This window comes from Tamandua tetradactyla, chromosome 3 (genome assembly GCF_023851605.1).
Source record: "Tamandua tetradactyla isolate mTamTet1 chromosome 3, mTamTet1.pri, whole genome shotgun sequence".
NCBI lineage: Eukaryota > Metazoa > Chordata > Mammalia > Pilosa > Myrmecophagidae > Tamandua > Tamandua tetradactyla.
Genome location: NC_135329.1, coordinates 171,045,734 through 171,068,066, shown reverse-complemented (window position 1 = coordinate 171,068,066; position 22,333 = coordinate 171,045,734). Strand labels below are relative to the sequence as shown.

At 38.7% G+C, this 22,333-nt stretch overlaps 1 protein-coding gene and 1 non-coding gene across 3 annotated transcripts in view; both read left to right on the top strand.

Annotated features, from left to right (window-relative positions):
* Positions 1-22,333, top strand: part of PGAP1 (post-GPI attachment to proteins inositol deacylase 1) — a 128,947-nt gene that overhangs the window by 23,050 nt on the left and 83,564 nt on the right. For both annotated transcript variants that reach the window (XM_077154538.1, XM_077154537.1), the window contains exon 4: positions 14,843-15,014. In XM_077154538.1, coding sequence (XP_077010653.1) covers positions 14,888-15,014 — 127 coding nt within the window. In that variant the 5' untranslated portion in view covers positions 14,843-14,887. The remainder of the gene's footprint in view (positions 1-14,842; positions 15,015-22,333) is intronic.
* Positions 10,826-10,932, top strand: LOC143678405 (U6 spliceosomal RNA). Its single transcript, XR_013173217.1, has one exon. It is a non-coding gene; the product is annotated as a U6 spliceosomal RNA (small nuclear RNA).

The following is a 22,333-nucleotide window of genomic DNA, read 5'->3' as shown; positions in this document are numbered from 1 at the left end:
CCCTTGATGCTGAGTCTCAGCTCATTCTAGGATTTCTGTCCCATGTTGTCAGGAAGGTTGTGGCACTCTTTTTTTAAAAACATTTTTTTAATTGTGAAAAAATAGTAATAAATTTCAAAGTAAATAAAAAATAAAATAAAAAAGCAATAAATGCCAAAGCACATTGTATCAGCTAGTTACAGAACAGATTTTATAGTTTGGTGTGGGTTACAATTCCATAATTTAAAATTTTCCCTTCTAGCTGCTCCCAAGATGCTGGAATCTGGAAGGAATACCCATATAATGATTTAGAAGTCATACTCATTTGTAAAATCTTATCTTGTCTGTTATAACTCCTCCTTCTCTGTTGATCCTTCTCCCAATTCTTGCGGGTGTTTGGGCTATGATCATTCTAACTTTTTCATGTTGGAAAGGGCTTTTGATAATATGGAGTAGGGGGATGGAGCTAGTTGATGTTCTTGGAGAGATTGGACCCTCTGGGTTTCAGACCTTTTCTGGCCTGTGAACCCATTTGGAGGTTGTCGGTTTCTAGAAAGTAATCATAGTACATGAAACTTACGTAGAATCTCAGATAGAGCCTTAGGTGTTCTTTATGGTTGACAGGAATGGCTTTGGTTGGGGTTTGGCACACCACGGCGAATAGCAATATCTAGCTGAAGCTTATTTAAGAGTGGCTTCCAGAATAGTTTCTCGACTATTTAAACTCTCTCAGCCACTGATACCTTATTTTATTACATTTCTTTTCCCCCTTTTGGTCAGGAAGGCATTGTCAATCCACAGTGTCAAGTTCAGGCTCATCCCAGGGAGTCATGTCCCACATTGTCAGGGAGACTTTCACCCCTGGATGTCATGTCCCACGTAGGGGGAAGGGTAAAGTTTAATTTGCAGAGTTTGGCTTAGAGAGAGAGAGAGACCACATCTAAGCAGTAATAGAGATCCTCTGGAAATAACTCTAAGGCATGCCTATAGTAGGCTTAGCTTCTCTACTACACAAGTAAGCTTCACAGGAGCAAGCCTCAAGATCAAGGGCTTGACCTATTAACTTGGGAGTCCCTAATGTTTGAGACAGTTTCCCCAGTGGTAAAGTTTAATAGTTCCTTATTTTTTCTCCCATCCCTCAAGGGACTTTGCTAATACTTTTTTAATACATGTGTGTGTGTATTTTATTTTTTTTTTGAGATTTCTTCACACAAATACATTCTATACATGGTGTATAATTAGTGGCTGGCGATAGCATCACATAGTTGTGTACTCATTAGGAGTAATAGTGAGTGGCACCACACCCATTTCTACCCCTTGGTTCCTGGACCCATGGATCCTGGCTATGGGAGAAACAGCACCGTACAGCGGACGCTGATTCAGAACATACACAGCTTCCTGGAGAACATTACCCCAGCCTTTCAAGTTTTTGCCACCTAGTTGGCACCGTAATTGAGTTTTCAAAAGGCCATTCCACCGTTCTATCAATCCAGCTGCTTCTGGATGATGGGGAACATGGTAAGACCAGAGAATTCCATGAGCATGTGCCCATTCCCGCACTTCATTTGCTGTGAAGTGTGTTCCTTAATCCGAAGCAATGCTATGTGGAATACCATGACGATGGATAAGGCATTCTGTAAGCCCACGGATGGTAGTTTTGGCAGAAGCATTGCGTGCAGGGAAAGCAAACCCATATCCAGAGCATGTGTCTATTCCAGTTAGAACAAATCGCTGCCCCTTCCATGAAGGGAGTGGTCCAATGTAATCAACCTGCCACCATGTAGCTGGCTGGTCACCTCGGGGAATGGTGCCATATCAGGGGCTGAGTGTGGGTCTCTGTTGCTGGCAGATTGGGCACTCAGCAGTGGCTGTAGCCAGGTCAGCCTTGGTGAGTGGAAGTCCATGTTGCTGAGCCCATGCATAACCTCCATCCCTACCACCATGACCACTTTGTTCATGAGCCCATTGGACAATAACAGGAGTTGCTGGGGAAAGAGGCTGACTGGTATCCACAGAACGGGTCATCTTATCCACTTGATTATTAAAATCTTCCTCTGCTGAAGTCACCCTCTGGTGTGCATTCACATGGGACACAAATATCTTCATGTTTTTAGCCCACTCAGAAAGGTCTATCCACATACTTCTTCCCCAGACCTCTTTGTCACCAATTTTCCAATTATGGTCTTTCCAAGTCCCTGACCATCCAGCCAAACCATTAGCAACAGCCTATGAGTCAATATACAAACGCACCTCTGGCCAGTTTTCCTTCCAAGCAAAATAAACAACCAGGTGCACTGCTCGAAGTTCTGCCCACTGGGAGGATTTCCCCAACCACTGTCCTTCAAGAACATCCCAGAAAGGGGTTGCAGTGCTGTAGCTGTCCACTTTCGGGTGGTACCTGCATATCGTGCTGAACCATCTTTAAACCAGGCCCGAGTTTTCTCTTCCTCAGTCAATTCACTGTAAGGAACTCTCCAAGAGGCCATAGCTCTGGTCTGGGAAAGAGAAGGTAATGTGGTAGCAGGGGTGGAAACCATGGGCATTTGTGCCACTTCTTCATGTAACTTACTTGTGCCTTCAGGACCTGCTCTGGCTCTATCTCGTATATACCATTTCCATTTTACAATAGAGTGCTGCTTTGCATGCCCAACTTTATGGCTTGGTGGGTCAGACAACACCCAGCTCATGATAGGCAACTCAGGTCTCATGGTAACTTGGTGGCCCAAGGTTAACTGTTTGGTCTCTACTAAGGCCCAGTAGCAGGCCAAAAGCTGTTTCTCAAAAGGAGAGTAGTTATCTGCAGCAGATGGTAAGGCTTTGCTCCAAAATCCTAAGGGTCTGTGTTGTGATTCTCCTATAGGGGCCTGCCAGAGGCTCCAGACAGCATCTCTATTTGCCACCGACACTTCCAGCACCATTGGATCAGCTGGGTCATATGGCCCAAGTGGCAGAGCAGCTTGTACAGCAGCCTGGACCTGTCGCAGAGCCTCCTCTTGTTCAGGTCCCCACTCAAAATTAGCAGCTTTTCTGGTCACTCGATAAATGGGCCAGAGTAGCACACCCAAATGAGGAATATGTTGTCGCCAAAATCCAAAAAAACCAACTAGACATTGTGCCTCTTTTTTGTTTGTGGGAGAGGCCAGATGCAGCAATTTATCCTTCACCTTAGAAGGGATATCTCGACATGCCCCACACCACTGGACACCTAGAAATTTTACTGAGGTGAAAGGCCCCTGTATTTTTGTTGGATTTATCTCCCATCCTCTGACACGCAAATGCCTTACCAGTAAATCTAGAGTAGTTGCTACTTCTTGCTCACTAGGTCCAATCAACATGATATCATCAATATAATGGACCAGTGTGATGTCTTGTGGGAGGCAGAAACGATCAAGGTCTCTGCGAACAAGATTATGACATAGGGCTGGAGAGTTGCTATACCCCTGAGGTAGGACAGTGAAAGTATATTGCTGACCTTGCCAGCTGAAAGCAAACTGTTTCTGGTGGTCCTTACTAATAGCTATTGAGAAAAAAGCATTTGCCAGATCAATAGCTGCATACCAGGTACCAGGGGATGTATTGATTTGCTCAAGCAATGATACTACATCTGGAACAGCAGCTGCAATTGGAGTTACCACCTGGTTGAGTTTACGATAATCCACTGTCATTCTCCAAGACCCATCTGTTTTCTGCACAGGCCAAATAGGAGAGTTGAACGGGGATGTGGTGGGAATCACCACCCCTGCATCTTTCAAGTCCTTAAGAGTGGCAGTAATCTCTGCAATCCCTCCAGGAATACGGTATTGCTTCTGATTTACTATTTTGCTTGGTAGGGGCAGTTCTAGTGGCTTCCACTTGGCCTTTCCCACCATAATAGCCCTCACTGCACGAGTTAGAGAACCAACGCGGGGATTCTGCCAGTTGCTCAGTATGTCTATGCCAATTATACATTCCGAAACTGGGGAAATAACTACAGGATGGGTCCGGGGGCCCACTGGACCCACTGTGAGACGGACCTGAGCTAAAACTCCATTGATCACTTGGCCTCCATAAGCCCCCACTCTGACTGGTGGTCCAGGGTGATGTTTTGGGTCCCCTGGAATTAATGTCACTTCTGAACCAGTGTCTAATAATCCCCGAAATATCTGATCATTTCCTTTTCCCCAATGCACAGTTACCCTGGTAAAAGGCTGTCAGTCTCCTTGGGGAAGACTTAGAGGAAGATTAACAGTATAAATTTGTGGCAGTGTAACAGGTTTCTCCCCCATAGGGACCTGGCCTCCCCTTCATTCAAGGGGCTCAGGGTCTGTAAACTGTTTCAAGTCTGGAAATTGATTAAGGAGCTGTGACTCTGTGTTTTTGTAATTCAGGTTAGACTTCTGTTCCCTTGACCTAGGGCTCTCTTGTTTATACAGCTCCAACAAGAATTTAGTAGACTGCCCTTCTATTGTATTTCTAGGCACCCCATGATTTACTAGCCAGTGCCACAAATCTCTGCGTGTCATATAATTTTGATGCCTCCTTTGAGTTTGTTGTCTATTATAATACCCACGTCTACCCTGTCTTTGGTGATTAAGTGCTGCCACCTGGCTTCTGCCAACTTGGGATCCTGTCATCCCCATTGTGTTTAAGGATTCCAGCTCAGTGACAGCAGTTCCTACAGTAATATCTGACCTACAGAGAAGTGCAACCACAGAGCTCTTGAGGGATGATGGTGCTAGCCTCACAAACTGATTTCTCACTGTTCTGGTAAAAGGTGCATCCTCTGGACATTCCTGGGGTGTAAGAGCAGGCTTTGCATGATAAATCCACTCTAACATTCCAATCTCTCTAAGCCTCTGGATCCCCTCATCTACATTATACTAGGGCAGTTCTGGCATTTCAACCTCAGGTAATGTTGGCCACCTTTTGATCCATGTTTCAACCAACCACCCAAACAAGCTGTTAACACCTTCTCTAACCGCTGGAACTATAACATTGAATGCAGAATCTCTGCTTAGTGGGCCCATATCAATAAATTCAGCCTGATCCAGCCTTATATTCCTCCCACCATTATCCCACACTCTTAAAATCTATTGCCACACATATTCCCCTGATTTCTGTCTATATAAATTGGAAAACTCACACATTTCTTTTGGAGTATAACGTACCTCCTCATATGTGATACTTTGTACCTAACCTTTAGGGGCCTGTTGGGACTTTAGTCTAGTTATAGGTCTAGAAGAAATGAGGGGTGGTGGGGGTAGGTCATGAAAAGAATTAGAAATGTCTTCCAAGCCATTTGCTTCAGGGCCTTCATTTGCAGTTTCATCTGGTGAAACAGGATTAATAACTCTAGGGCTAATCCCTTCAGGAGGAGGTTGGGTGGCCAATTCCTCAAGGCAGGCTGGAGGTGGGGCGGCTGTGTCCTCAGGGCAGACTATTATAGGGTTATCTAGAGAAGGCTCAGCATGGCCTAGGGTTTCAACCTCACCCCCAACATCATTATCAATTCATATGTCACCATCCCATTTTTCAGGGTCCCACTCCTTTCCAATCAATGCCCTCACTTTAACGACAGACACCATGCAAGACTGAGATTTCAGTTTACATTGTAAAGTTGCTACTCTAACAATAAGATTCTGAGTCTGATTTTCAGAGATCTCAAGTCTACGGCTACAGGAAATAAGATTTTCCTTCAGGATACTCATAGAAACCTCTACATCTTTCAGACGGTGCTTAAGCTTCTCTTTTGAAGCCTTAAGCCCATCCCTTTCAACCCTTAATGTAGACAGTGTATCTAACAACAACCAACCAACATCTCTATAACTCTTATTTCTACAAAACTCTGTAAAGGTGTCAAAAACATTATCTCCCAGAGTCTGGCTTCGTACAAGCGAAGCATTAGGAGAATTGAATGATGATATTTTGACTATCTCCTTTGCCAACTCATTCCATGGATTGGGAGTGCCATTCTGATTACGGGAATCAGAGTCCTTAGTGTCTCTGAGTCCAGTCAGAGTAGAAAACCATTCATAAAAACCCATTTTTAAGATTCTGTTTCTTAAGAAACACTCCTGGTACCAAGATGTATTAGTTAGGGTTCTCTAGAGAAACAGAATCAACAGGGAACACTTGCAGATATAAAATTTATATAAGTGTCTCATGTGACCGTAGGAATGCAGAGTCCAAAATCTACAGGGCAGGCTGCAAAGCCGATGACTCCGATGGATGGACTGGATGAAGTCCACAGGAGAGGCTCACCAGCCAAAGCAGGAATGGAACCTGTCTCCTCTGAGCCCTCCTTAAAAGGCTTCCCATGATTAGATTTAGCATCACTAATTGCAGAAGACTCTCCCCTTTGGCTGATTACAAATGGAATCAGCTGTGGATGTAGCTGACGTGATCATGACCTAATCCTATGAAATGTCCTCATTGCAACAGACAGGCCAGCGCTTGCCCAATCAGATAAACAGGTACCACAACTTGGCCAAGTTGACACCTGTCCCTAACCATGACAACAGCATAAACTAAAAATGGATATCTCTATAATGCATAAGTATAATCTCCAGGATAACTTCTCAATTCTGTTTGAAATCTCTCAGCCACTGAAATGTTATTGTATCTCATTTCTCTCTTCCCCCTTTTGGTCAAGAAGGCTTTCTCAATCTCTTGATGCTGGGTCCCAGCTTATCTCGGGCTTTCTGTCCCACGTTGCCAGGAGATTTACACCCCTGGGAGTCATGTCCCATGTAGGGGAGGGCAGTGAGCTCACCCACTGAATTGGCCTTAGAGAGAGGCCACATCTGAGCAACAAAAGAGGTTCTCTGAGGATGCCTCTTAGGCCTACTTTTTTTTTTTTTTAAAAAAAACGTACCATACAAACACGGACATTCTTACCATATGATCATTCCATTCTTGGTATATAATCAAAAACTCACAATATCATCACATAGTTGTATGTTCATCAACACAATCACCTCTCAGAACATTTACATCAATCCAGAAAAAGAAATAAAAAGAAAAAAGAAAAAGATTCGTACATACCATACCCCCACCCCCTCCCCCTCACTGATCACCAGCATTTCAGTCTACTAAATTTATTTTAACATTTTTCCCCTATTATTTATTTATTTTTAATCCATGTTTTACTCATCTGTCAATAAGGTAGATAAAAGGAGCATCAGACACAAGGTTTTCACAATCACACAGTCACATTGTGAAAGCTATATCATTATATAATCATCTTCAAGAAACATGGCTACTGGAACACAGCTCTACATTTTTAGGCAGTTCCCTCCAGCCTCTCATTACACCTTAACTAAAAAGGTGATATCTATATAATGCGTAAGAATAACCTCCAGGATAACCTCTTGACTCTGAAGTCTCTCAGCCATTGACACTTCATTTTGTCTCATTTCTCTCTTCCCCCTTTTGGTCGAGAAGGTTTTCTCAATCCCTTGATGCTGAGTCGAGCTCATTCTAGGATTTCTGTCCCATGTTGCCAGGAAGATCCACACCCCTGGGAGTCATGTCCCACGTAGAAAAGGGGAGGGCAGTGAGTTTGTTTGTCATGTTGGCTGAGAGAGAGAGGTCTTAGGCCTGCTTTTAAGTAGGGTTAGCCTGTCCTTTGCAGGAATAAGTTTCATAAGGGTAAGCCCCAAGATTGAGAGCCTGGGCTATTGATTTGGTTGTCCCCACTGCTTGTGAGAATATTAGAAAGTCTCCAAATGGGGAAGTTGAATATTGCCTCCTTTCTCTCCAGTCCCCCAAGGGGACTTTGCAAATATTTCTTTATTCACTGCCCAAATCACTCAGGGATTTATCGAGGCATCACACTAACCTAGACAAGCCAACTTCTTATGCCCTGTTCAAGATTCCATGTTCTTAGCATATTCAGCTAAACTGAACATACAAGTTAAATTAGGAAATGCATTATCCAAAATATAAATTTTGCACCAAATAAAAATCTCCCCCTTTAGTCTCACACAAGTTGAAGTTTTAGAATATGGACCATATCATTCTTTGTCCAGTCTTCTGATATGCCTTAGTCTTATCCAGATCAGTTTCATTCATATCTCTACTCGATGTCTGATCACTTTTTCAATTTTTTAAACAATTCCTGTGTGAAGTAGTGCTGACTTTCATAGCTTCAGAACTCTAACTCTGAGTCTCAGGTGTCTCATAAATACCCAGTGTTTCTGGGAAAGACCATGTTATGTACAAACAGCCCAGTATCTCAGAAGTTAGAATTAACAGTTACACCTCCTGAATATATGTAACTGCTGTAAGAGCTTACAATCTAGGACCCTTTACAATAGGCCCCAACCTGATAACCCATACTCTTGACTTTAGTTCACCGAATTTTTATGTTATAATTAGTCCATATGATTGAGGCATGATAATATTTGTCTTTTTGTACCTGACGTTTCGTTCAACCTAAAGCTCTTAAGATTCATTCATCTATTTGCAGGCCTCACAACTTGTTTCCTTACGCTGCTCAGAGGTCATTGTATGTATACACCATAGTTCCCCCTTGCATTCTCAGTTTTTGTACTCTTAGACCACCTCCATTCCTTGGGTATTGGGAACACTGCCACCAGAAATGCCAGTGTGCGATGGTCCATTCATGTACCCACACTCTACTCTTCCAGGTATATACTGACATTGGAGTTTCAGGATCTATGTGGTAAACCCAACCCTAGCCTCCTGTGGAACCACCACACTGCCTTCCAGGGGTTGCACCTCTCATTTCCCTACCAACAGTGAATAGGTACATCTCTTTCTTTGTATTTTCTGTGGCACTTGTTTCTCTCTATTCATTTTTAAAGAGTTTTATTCACACATCATACAATCCAGCCTAAGTGTATAGGCATGCCTTCACCACCATACTCTGTCTGAAGACATTTCCTTTTCTTCCACAAGGAATCCATTTGCCAATACATTTTAATTATCTGCTCAACATACTCTGGGATGTATCCAGGTATTACATTGAGCTATCCAGGATACAAGCCCTCATTCCCATTCTGGACTCCATGTGTTTGGGTTGTTTAAATGAGCTATTGAGACAGGTTCAGTTAGATTATGTCCTACAGAAAATTTAAGCTTTGGACAAAATAAACTTCTCTTCCTATGATCTCATCCAGTAGACGAAGTTCTAGAATGCAATGTCCTCTTTACCCCTATTTTCTGATTTACCTCAGTCCCAACTGATTGGCTTCATGCTTATCTCTAATTGAAGCCTGATCTCTTTTTCAGTTTCTTTAATAGTTGTTGTATGTGGCACTGCTAACTTTCAGAGCTGCAGAACTACTCTGAGTCTTAAGTGTCACACAGGTACCCAAAGTTCCAGGGAATTATCAGGTTCTATATATATATAGCACAACCTCTCAAAATTTAGAAATAACAAGTACCACGCCAGACTAAATGTGACAGCTGTAAAAGCCCTAATTTTCTTGCAAGTATTTTCTGAGAGAGACCATACAATATTTGTTCTTTTGTTGCTGGCTAATTTTGTATTGCATAATGTACTCCAGGTTCGTTTACCTTGTTTCATGCCTCACGACTTTTTTCCTTTCTGTAACCACACAATATTTGATCATATGTATATATCACAGTTCTGTCTGTGGTACTTTTAATATTTAATTTCTAGTATCAGGGAGTCTTAGCCAACATATCATTATTAAAGATTGAAAGGAAAGGAAGCAGTTTTAAATACGTTTGAGAACAGAAGCTAGCAGCTAAGCATTGATATCCTTTGTTTATATTAGAATAGACACCAATCTGTCCGCTGAAAGTATAGATGCAGACTTCCTAGTAGGAGAGAGCACACAGATCTTGATTTCTAGTATTTCCTACTATGAGAAACGTGAGTTCCTTTGAGAAATGTCCTATTCTGAGGCTGGTGGCTGGAAGAGGAAAGTTACGAGATGAATGTATCTTGTGCCTAAAAAGTCAGAAAGTACAAAGCAACCAATCTATATTCTTCAAATGTATCAAGGTTGTGAAAAATAAGGTAAGACTGAGGAACTGTCACAGATTAGAGGAGACTAAAGAGAAATAACAATACATGTAAAATGAAATGAGAACTGGAACCCTAAAATAGAAAGCTGAGTAAACGTTCTATAGGAGCTCTCAGTGCTCTTTTTGCAAACTTCCTTTAATTGGTTCAAAATTAAAAGTTAAAAATAAAGATAATTGTTTACAGCAAAAAAAAAATGGGATTTCTAAAATCTCTAGTAGGAAAATATAAATAATGGCAAAAAGGATGGGAGTAGGAGTAAATGGAATTATTCTGCTGTGGGGTTCTTATGTGAAGTGGTATAATAGTAATTGATGATAGTGTGATACATTAAAGTTGCATATTGTGATTTCTAGAGTAACAAAAAAAAGGTGTGTGGGCAGGCAATGGTGGCTCAGTATCAGAGTTCTCACCTGCCATGCTGGAGACCCAGTTTCAATTTCTGGACCCTACCAATGCCAAAAAAGAAAAGGTATGGCTATAAAGCAAATGAAGGAAATATAATAGAACATTAAAAAATAGTCAGTTCAAAGGAAGCAGAGAATGGTAGGGGACAAAATATAGATGGGAAAAGTAGGAAGGAAATGGCAAAGTGATATAGGTAAATCCAAGTGTATCAGTAAGTACATTAAATATAGATGGATTAAATACTCCAGTTAAATGACAGAGCTTGTCAGACTAGATTAAAAAAAGTGAGACCCAACTATATATAAAACTGTCTACTAGAAAGCTACATTAAATATAAAGACACTGATAGGTTCAAAGTAGGTAATTTGAAAAAGATATACATCGAAAAAGAGTACAGAGTTTTCTAACCACAGCAGAATTACATTAGAAATCCACAACAAAATGCTCACTTCTACAGCACATATACTAAAACTGGAACAATACAGAGAAGATTAGCATGGCCCCTGTGCAAGGATGACATGCAAATTCATGAAGACTTCTATATTTTTTTATGAAAAAAAAAAAGAAATCATCAACAAAAAAATACCTGGAAAATTTTTAAATATTTAGAAATTGCTTCTAGATAATCCAGGAGTCAAAAAGAAAGATCGTATGAAAACTAGTGTGGCTTTATTAATATCAGTTAAATAGACTCCAGGACAAAGAATATTTATTACCAGGAATAAAGAGGGCCGTTTCATAATGATAAAGGGTAAATTCATCAAGAAGACAAAACAATTCTAAATGAGTATGCCTCCAATAACAGAGCTTCAAAGTGCTTGAAGTAAAAACTAATAGAAGTACAGGAAGAAATAGATAAATCTGCAGTTACAGTTTGGCAATTTAAACACTCCTGTCTCCATAATTGAGAAGATAGACAGAAAATCAGTGAGGGTATAGATTTAAATAATACTATTAACAACTTAACCTTATTGATTTTTATAAAATATGACATTGAGTGACTGCATAAAGTATGTTCTTTTTAAATGCACTTAAAATATTCGCTAAGGTATATGCATATGCTGGGATATTTAACAAGCCTCAGTAAATTTTAACATATTAAAATCATGCAAAGTACAGTTTTTCTGACCACAGCAGAATTACATTAGAAATCAACAACAACAAAAATACCTGGAAAAATTTTAAACATTTGGAAATTGCTTCTGTATAATTCAAGGGTCAAAAAGAAAATTACAAGAGATACTTGAGAATATTTTGAACTGAATGAAAATAAAAATACAACATCACAATTTATAAAATTAAAGAAGTATTAAAAAAGAACATAAAAAATTAAAGGGATAAATAGAAGAAAACTTGTAACCTTAAGTACTTATATTAGAAAAGAAGAAAAGTTTAAAATCAGTAATCTGAGCTTCCACATTAAGAAGATAAAGAAGAACAAAGCAAATGCAAATTATGTGGAAGAAAGGAAACAATGAAAATGAGAATGGAAGTCAAGGAAATAGAAAACAGACAGTAGAGATAATAATTGATTTAAAAAATGCTGATCCTTTGAAAATATATATAAAATTGATAAACAACTAGCTTGCCTAAGAAAAAAAGGAGGGAAAACACAAATGAACAATATCAGAAATGAAAGAGGAAACATCACTACAGAGCCTATACATATTAAGAGGATGATAATGGAACATTAAGTCATATTGGCCATTTGGATTAAATGGATTAAAATATATAGCCCATTTGGATATCTAGGAAAAGAGTACTCTGAGTAGAGGAAACAAATAATATGAACAAGCACATGTCTGTTGTATTTAAGGTGAAACAAAGACACTGATAGGGCTGGAGCAGAGTGAGTTAGTAGAAGGACAAAATATGGGAGCAGGCAGATTATAGAGTCTTTTAGGCAATTTTAGGAATGTTGCCTTTTATTTGGAATGATATGGGAAACCACTACAGAGAGCTTTTTAAGAAAGGAGGGACATGTTCTGACTTGGGTTTTAACAGTATCCTTCTGGCTGCTTTTGGGGCTAAACTCAAAAGGGATAAGGTTAGAAGTAGAGAGATGAATTAAGAGGCTATTGCAATAACTAAGCCTAGAAATGATGCTTTGAATTAAGTTGGTAGCAGTGGAAGTGATGAGAAATGGTCAAATAGGTGTAGATCTTCAAGGTTGCACCAATGAGGTTTACTTGCTGATCTGACAGAGGGAGATAAGAGGAAAAGAAGAGTTTAAAAATTACCTCATGCCATGCCGGAGACCTGGGTTTGGCATGCAAAACCAGTGCCTGCCCATGCAAAAAAAAAAAAAAAAAGACCTTTTTTTAACTAAGCACCTGGAAGGATTGAATTGTTATTAACTGAGGCAGGGTAGAATGTAGGATAAACAGATTTGGAGGAGATTAAGAATTTAGTTTAAGACAAATTCAGTTTGAGATACACATTTGACTTCCCAAGTTTGGCTGCTGCGTAGGCAGTTGTCGTTCAGGACTAGAGTTCAGGGAAGAGGTCCAGTGTAAAGATAATTTGGGACTGACAGTGCTTAGATGAATTTAAAACCAAAATACTGATGAGATCACAACAGAGGCAACATAGATAGGAAAATGAGAAGAAATCAGAGGCATAAGGCTGATTTGGGAGATCAGAGGAGTTGAGGAGGAACCAAAAGCAGAGACTAAAAAGGTATACTCAGTGGGGTAAAAGGTGAACATTAGAGTATGCTATCCTGGAAACCAAGTAAAGAAAGTATTTCAAAGAGAAGGAAGTGATCATTTGTGTCAAGTGTTGTTGATCGATCAAATAGATGAGAATTGAGAATGATCATTAGATTCCTTGGTGACTTGGCAAGAACAATTTTGTAAAGGGTGGCGTGAAAGCCTGATTGAAGTGGATTTAAGAGCGTATGGAAATGGAGAAATTGGAGACAGCAAGTTCTGTATAGACAATTGTTTTTTTGTTTTCTTGTTTTTTGAAGAGTTTTGCTGTAAAGAGATGTAGAGAAAGGTGTGGTCAGTAAAGGGAAAGTGGCTGTTGAAAGAGAGTTCTTTTTATTTTTTAAGAAAAGTATCAGTGTATTTATACACTAATGAGAATGATGTAGTAAAGAGGGGAAAACAATGATGCAAGAAGAAAATGGGAATAATTGCTGAAGTGATATACTTGAAAAAGCCAACAGAGATAGGTTTAAGAGCACAAATATAGGGGTTATCTTTTGCCAAGATCAGGTTTTTGTCGAGGATACCCAAGACCCACCCCTTAGTTTGATGATTCTTTAGGGCGACTCACAGGATGCAGCATATAGTCATTCTCATGCCTGATTTATCATAGCAAAAGATTGCAAAGTAAAATCAGCAAAGGGAAAAGGTGCATGGGGTGGAGTCCAGAAGCCAGGCACAAGCTTCCAAGAGTCCTCTCCCAAATTCCAAAAGTCCTCTCTTAGTGAAATCACAGAAGTTATACTTAATTCCTACAACAAGCTGACACATGTGAAGTGTTATCTGTTGTGTATCAGGAAAGCTCCTTAAAACTTAGCTACTAAAGTTTTTTTGGGCACGTGGGCACCTTCTGTCTAGCACATACCAACATTCTAGACTTCCAGAAGGGCAGCGGGTGTTCAACATAAACCATATTGTTTGCACAAACAGTTTAGAAATAGTGAGCCATTCCTATCATTTAAGAGATAGTAGGAACCATTCCGAAATTTAAGATCCCAGACTCTGGCCATTACCTACGTTGCATGCACTCCTTATTAGGGACAGAAATCTGGCTTACAATGTTAACTCTTTTTTTGCAAAAGTTTCAATTTATTCATAGTAATAGGAGAGAATGCACAGATGAAGGATTACATGTGGGTGTGATGAGCAAAAGTCGATAGTAGAACTGAGGATGGCATGTGGAGACAGAAAAGATTTTTTTAAAAAGCAATACTTATTTGAAAAATAAAATATATAGTTGTCAGTAAAGAAAATGTGATGAAATGCTGGTTGTTGTAAGAACCTGAATGCATAATAGAAAAATAATTCAGTGAAATAAGGTATATCAACATGATGAGATGGCAGCCATAATTGCCCTGGCTTTTTTGTGGTATTTCCGATGAAAATAAGGATCTGATTTCTTATATCTTGTAAATGCTAATATTATGATGTACACCAAATGTAATTGCATCTCAGATTACATCCAATATAACAAATGGCGCAACATGTGATTTGCTAGACCAAGTGTTCTTGTTTTGGTTCAGAAAACCAAAGTATAGCTATTAAAATACTTGGTAAAATTCAAAATAGTATGTATACACTAGTTACAACTATTTAAAGATATATTTCTGTACCTTAAATTAAGATGGGAGGTTATATAAATTTTCTTTTTTTTCTATAAAATTGCTCATATGTAGAGAACAATATTAAACATTTTTATTATGTTACTAAGCTTTACTATGCTTTTGTGATTTTTTTTTTTTGATAGGGTCAAGAATTTGCTCCAAAAAGTGTGGCAATAGTTGGTCATTCTATGGGTGGCCTTGTTGCAAGAGCATTGCTTACATTGAAAAATTTTAAACAAGATCTGATGAATCTTCTTATTACACAAGCCACACCTCATGTTGCTCCAGTGATGCCATTGGATCATTTTATTACAGGTGAGTACTGTTACATAAACAGTATCTAGCCTCCCCAGTGGTATCAACTATATAAGTTCATAGCTTCTCCCTTTAGATTGTTCGACAAAGTTAGCCATATGTAAAGTAACTCAGTTGCATATCAGCACCTCCAATTCTGAGCATACCTCTTTGTGACCTTCAGCTTCGGCTCATAGTTTGAAGAATTAGTTTTCTCTCTCTGTAGCATCTTAATGTTGATGGCATATGTTGTAGGTATTAGGGCTTCGCGCTATTACTCAGTTTAGTTATTCTTAAGGATGACTCTCTTTCTCTTAAGGCATGTTTAAACTACTTGTGTTTTGTTGACTCTTTCAATATTCTATTAAAAATAAATTTACAGGGAGTGTGTTCTAGTTTGCTAGCTGCCAGAATGCAATATACCAGAAACGGAATGGCTTTTAAAAAGGGTAATTTAATGAGTTGCTAGTTTACAGTTCTAAGGCCGAGAAAATGTCCCAATCAAAACAAGTTTGTAGAAATGTCCAATCAAAGGCATCCAGGGAAAGATACCTTGGTTCAAGAAGACCAATGAAGTTCAAGGTTTCTCTCTCAAGTGAGAAGGCACATGGCGATCACAGTCAGGGCTTCTATCTCATATGGAAGGGCACATGGCGAATACGGTGTCGTCTGCTAGCTTTCTGTCCTGGCTTCTGGTTTCATGAAGCTCACCGGGAGGCGTTTTCCTTCTTCATCTCCAAAGGTCTCTGGCTGGTGGACTCTCTGCTTTGTGGTGCTGCAGCATTCTCTGCTCTCTCTGAGTCTCTCATTCTCCAAAATATTTCCTCTTTTATAGGATTCCAATAAACCAATCAAGACCCACCCAAATGGGTGGAGACATGTCGTCCCTTAATCCAGTTTAACAACCACTCCTGACTAAATCACATCATCCAGGGGGATGATCTGATTACAGTTTCAAACATACAGTATTGAATAGAGACCATTCTACCCTTATGAAATGGGATTTTGATCAAAACATGACTCTTCTAGGGGGCATACTTCCTTTCAACCCAGCACAGAGTGTGAGGGTAGTTCAGTGATAGAATTCTTGCCTGCCATATGGGAGACCTAGGTTCAATTTTCGGCCCATGCACTTCCCCAAAAAGCAAATGAAGAAGCAAGCAAACAAACAAAAACACAACCAAACAACAACAAAAATATTCGACAAATAATGCTGCAATAGTCGGATATTCACATGGAAAAGAAATGAAATATGACCCCTCCATACAGCATACAAAAAATAAATAAATAAATAAAATATGTATTTAAGTAAAATAATAGAAATGTCTAGTTTTAAATAATAGATCTACTAATATTTTATATAATGAAGTAGAATTATTAATGTTTATTGAATTCTTACTATATTTTGGGCATTTGTGTTATGGGCTTTCATAATGTATTAACTCAATCTCTAAAGCAGTTTGGTAAGATAGATACTATTAATATCCCCATGTTAATGGGTAGAACAGAGAGATCAAGATAAAGTTCTTGCCCAAAGTCACATGGTAAAAAAGTAATGGAGTCAATATTAGATCTTGACAAGTTTGCTGTCTTGAGCTTGTATTCTTAACCTTTGCCTCTTAGTTGAGGTACCATACTATAACACAGGAAATAAAATTATGGATAATATAGCATTGCAAGAACTTTGAATAATTAGTGGGAGTTTATGAGTTATGTCATCTAATCAAATACTGGTAATGTTACAGAATAAGAATTGAAATCAACCTTTTATTAAATAAATTAAGGTATTATCTGCTTATAAGAATATTGTATGAGTAGAGGAAAATATTCCTTAAAAAGAAATAATTGTTTCCTGATCAGTACATTAACCTGACTTCTTACCCTACAAATATTTCCGTTGCTTAATTACAATGAATTATCATATTTATAGTTAAATGAGAAATATACCCCAGTTACTCCTATGACTCCAAACAAAAGTAATTTTCTAAAGTGCCCATCTTAGCATCATAACATTACCAAGGATTCATTTATTTGCTGGAACTATTTGGTGCAACTCTATTTCAGTGTACAACTTGATATTTCTTTTCTTGCATTTAAAACTTTGCCTATATTAATCTTTCAAGAACAACACTTTTCATTTTATTGAAGTTGTCTAAATCTGTTGCATTACTTTTAATCATAAATTGCCCATAAGTTTTGAAAAAAATCAAAGGCTAAAAGTCATAGTACTTGTTACCAGAACTAAGAAATCTGTGATTATGTTTTATGTGGTATATGTAGATGAACCATGTAGGATAAATTAGAATTGCTCAAAATGAATTTTTAAAATTTCCTTGAAGAATGAACTTCCAGGTGAGACAATTGTTGTTTTGAAGGATAGCGGTGGTCTTTATCTCTAAAAGCTCAGATGGAAGAAGATTCTTAGGGCCAGGTTGCCTTTTCTGCTTATTAAGTATCAAGCTTCTTTCCTGTTTATTCTGTATTTATTCTTTATTGCATTAAGTAAGAATAACAATGAAAATACAGAAGAACTAGTGAGGCTGTAAGTTTTAAATTTTGGAAAAACAGAGACCCTTATGACTTCTAAAAGTAGAATCTTGTTTACACTTGGTGGAAATACTGCCCTTAAATAGAAGTACTGCACTGTAGAGGGCTCTGCTGTGGTTGTGCCTTTTCCTATGGGGTAAGGAGTATGTGGGCCAACGGGTTTCCCACATGGAACCCATACCTTTTTCTAAACCATGATCCAGGTACCTAGGACTACAGATTTCTTGCTCAAATGCCCAAGTGTACTTCTTGGGCTTGTATGGGCCTCTTTCCTGGATTTTTCTTCCTTAGGGCACGTATGTACAACCCTAAGCTTGAGTTATGGCCAAGGGGTGGCTCTGCAGGAGGTGGAGAGACAGAGCTTAGATATCCACATGAAGTCGCCAGTGCAGGATGGAATTGGAATGGGAAGTGAAGGGAAAAGCACAGCCATATGTCAGGAATCTGTTCTACCTTTGCCGTCACAATCCACCATTCAGCTTTGAGGTGTCTAAGAATTCTTGATTTGAATCCAACCTTCCACATTATTTTGATGATATATTTGTTACTGTAGAAAGAGAAAGTGTGTATTGATATTAATTTAACAGTGTGTTAGCTGGATTTTTAAGGTTTAAATATTTAGGCTTATGGTATATGTGTCAACATTGGTGCTCTTGTCCCAGAGGCTACAAAATATTAGGAATGGGCCTCCTTGGTGGCAACTTAAGTGAATACTGCTAAAATCTTTAGTGGGATTTTGCTGTTCCAAAATATTTGAAGCACTCAGGATCAAATTCCAGGATAAAAGTGTATTAAGTTTTGATCGGAAAAGGAAATAAGATCTTCCCTGCCCTGGTCTCAGTTTGGTAATCTTTAACACTAAAATTTTCTTGACGTCCATAGACAAAAAGTCATCTGCAAGTTCTCCCCTTTTGAACTACTTGTTGTATTAAATGAGCAGCAGTCTCACCCTAAAATTTTCCACAGCAGCAGAGTCCTAAGACTACTTTCAGTGGCATTGTCTTGATGGATTATATTATACTTTGCCACAGTAAAAAGCCACTAAGCCCTCATAAGTAGGGACTCTGGCATGATTAGGGAGGTTGACAACTCTTTAGCCTAATGAACTCTTATATTTGGGATAATTTTAGGGTTTTCTCTCCTTGCTATACTGTGTGGCTCTTGAACAAGAAGCATCCTTGTAGAATGTAGATCTGTTTTGCATATGGATTTGTCAAAGCTAATGAAGTTTTGTATCTGTTTCTTTATTGATGCCTTTAGTCATACTTAATATTTGTACTATGATTAAATAGGGGAATATATGTAAAGGTATTGATTTTACTCAAAATAGGGAAATGTGAGTAACACATTGTTAATAGACCATTTAGATGCCTTAAGCAGATATTCGGTTTAGTATTAGCATTAAAGATACTGTCACAAGAAGGACTACTGCTTTTTAATAAATGAGCTTTTATTTTATAAAAGGCCATAAAAGGATCAGCATCTGGGCCATTTTGAATCTGTTGTGTACCCCAGAAAAACAAAGTTCTTTAATCCTCATTCAGTGTTGCTGGGTGGGAGCTTTTTGATTGTTTCTATACAGATGTGACCCACCCAATTGTGGGTGGCAACTTTTTTTCTTAACTTTTTTTGTTGTATAGTATAACATATATACAAAGCAAAGAAATAAAAAAAACAATAGTTTTCAAACTACTCTTCAACAAGTGGTTAAAAGACAGATCCCAGAGTTTGTCATTGGCTACCATAGATCCTCTCAGATTTTTCCTTCTAGCTGTTCCAGAATATAGGAGGTTAGAGGGCTTAAATACTTTATCATCACAATAGATTTTTTTCTTTTTTGTGTGTGACCAATAACATATATACAAAAAAGCTATAAATTTCAAAGCACAGTACCACAATTACTTGTAAAACATATTTCAGATTTTGACATGGGTTACAATGTCACAATTTTAGGTTTTTACTTCTAGCTGCTCTGAAATACTGGAGACTAAAAGAGATATCAATTTAATGATTCAGCATTCATATTCATTTGTTAAATCCTATCTTCTATGTATAATTCCACCATCATCTTTGATCTTTCCATACCTCTTTTTGGGGTTGTTTGGACTATGGCAATTCTAAATTTTGATATTGGAAGTGTCTATCACTAATATGGGGTAAGAAGATGAAGCTATCTGATGTTATGAAGAGGCTGGGCTAGGTTTCAGGACTTATCTGGACCAAGGACCCATCTGGAGGTTATAGGTTTCTGGAAAGTTACTCTAGTGCCTGGACCCTTGTGGAATCTTATATATTACCCTAGGTGTTCTTTTAGGATTGGCTGGTATGGTCCTGGTTGAGGGTTGGCAGGTTATGGTAGGTAGCAATGTCTACCTGAAGCTAGCATAAGGGCAACCTCCAGAGAGCCTCTTGACTCTATTTGAACTCTCTCTGCCACTGATACTTTATTAATTACACTTCTTTTCCCCCTTTTAGTCAGGATGTAATTGTTGATTCCACACTGCCAGGTCTGGATTCATCCCTGGGACTCATTTCCCATGTCACTAGGGAGACTTTCACCCCTGGATGTCATGTCCTGTGTAGGGGGAGGGCAATGATTTCACTTGCAGAGTTGGGCTTCGAGAGACTGAAGCTACGTCTGAGCAACAACAGAGGTCCTCCAGAAATAACTCTTCAGCATTCCTTTAGTTAGCCTAAGCTTCTCCATTACCTGCATAAGCTTCACAAGAGTAAGCCTCATGATCAAGGGCATGGCGTGTTGATTTGGATGTCCCTAAAGTTTGACACACTATCAGTGGATTCCCTAATGGTAAGGTTTAATAGTTCCATATTCATTCTCCTCTCCCTCAAGGGACTTTGCCAATAGTTTTTGATTATCTGCTTAATATACTCCAGGATGTTTCCAGGTATTACAATAATCTATACAGGATTGATGAGGCTCTTTCTTATTCTGTGCTTCCTGTGTTTCAGTGGTTCAAATACAGATAGGTTGAATTAGATTATGCACTACAGAAAATTTGAGTTCCAGATCAAATAGACCTTTCTTCCATTGGTCTCAAAGAGTATGTGTGGTTCTAAAATATAGACACTGTCTTCCTTACCCTTATGTTCTGAATTACTTTAACCCCAACCAGTTTGTCTTCATTCTTATCTCTAAATATCAAGTTATACATGTAAAACAGCCTCTCAAAATCCAGAAATAATAATCACCACTATGGACTTAATGTGTCTGCTCTAAAAGCTTACAATCTAAGCCCCTTTTTCTTATGAGCATTTTCTAAAGGTGAGCATACCATTTTTGTTCTTTTGTTTCTGCCTTATTTTGTCTCACCAAATGTCCCACATGTTGCATTCCTCACTACTTTATTCCTTTTTGTAGCAGTACAACCTTTGTTCATAAGCGTACATCATTGTTTGCCAAACAACTTCTCCGTCAGTGCCACCTGCTTTATCGGGCATCATGTAGAGGGCCTTAAGTCCACAGTCCATCAGCATTCTCAATTGTAGATAATTTATTGTTCACAAGAGACTGAAAACCAATGAACACATCCTTGCCAAATAGGAAACCTAAACCTCCTCACCCCATTATTTACCTCTGCTGTTGATGTGGTAGTGCTAATGTTTCCTTGTGAACATAGCTCATAGTGTACAATAGCAGTTTTCCCTTTGTGCCCTGGACTTAAACACTCTTTATATAAGAATCGTATCTTTGAAGTAATTCTTGTGAGAACTCATTTGTATTTCTAGTGAGTCAGTGGGACACGTAGGTCTATATATATCCCTTTCAATCTTGCTCATCTTCAATATGGTAATATTATTTCCAGACCCACTAGAGAATCGCCTTCACTCCTATCTATTCCCTTACATTGGAGTTCAACCTCTTTAGCTAATGATTTACCTGTCTTAAGCTTCTATGTATCTCTAAGTCCCCTATCTTCTGTATTATAAGCCTCTGATTATACCTTCATGCTGGTCATAAAAGTGGACTCATTAAGTATTTATCCTGTTTTGTCTGGCTAACTTCAGCCAGCATTATATCCTTAAGACTCCTCCATGTTGTCATGTGCTTCAAGACATCATTTTGTCTTACTGCTGCATAATATTCCATCATATATATATACCACATTTTGTTGATCCACTTGTCTGTTGATGGACGTTTGGTTTGTTTCCTTCTTTTGGCAATTATGAATAATGCTGCTATGAACATTGGTGTGCACATGTCTTTTTGTGTTGTTATTTTCAGCTCTTCTGGGTATATACCGAATGGTGCTATTGCTGAGTCATAGGGTAACTCGATATTTAGTTCCTAAGGAACCACCAAATAGTCTTCCATAGTGGCTGCGCCATTATACATTCCCACCAGCAGTGCATAAGTGTCCCAATTTCTCTACATCCTCTCCAATATTTATAGCTTCCTATTTGTTTAATAGCAGCCATTCTTATGGGTGTGAGGTGGTATCTCATTGTAGTCTTGACCTGCATTTCCCTTATAGCCAGTGAAAATGAGCGACTATTAATATGCTTTTGAGCCATCTGTATTTGCTCTTCAGAAAAATGCCTGTTCATATATTTAACCCATTTTATAATTGGATTGTTTCTTCTTTTGATGTTGGGTTGTATGATTTCTTTGTATATACAGGAAATCAAACCTTTGTCTGATATGTGATATCCAAATATTTTCTCCCATTGAGTTGGCTTCCTCTTCACCTTTTTGACAAAGTCTTTTGAGGTGCAGAAGCATTTGATTTTGAGAAGTTCCCATATATCTATTTTTTCTTTTGTTGCTTGTGCTT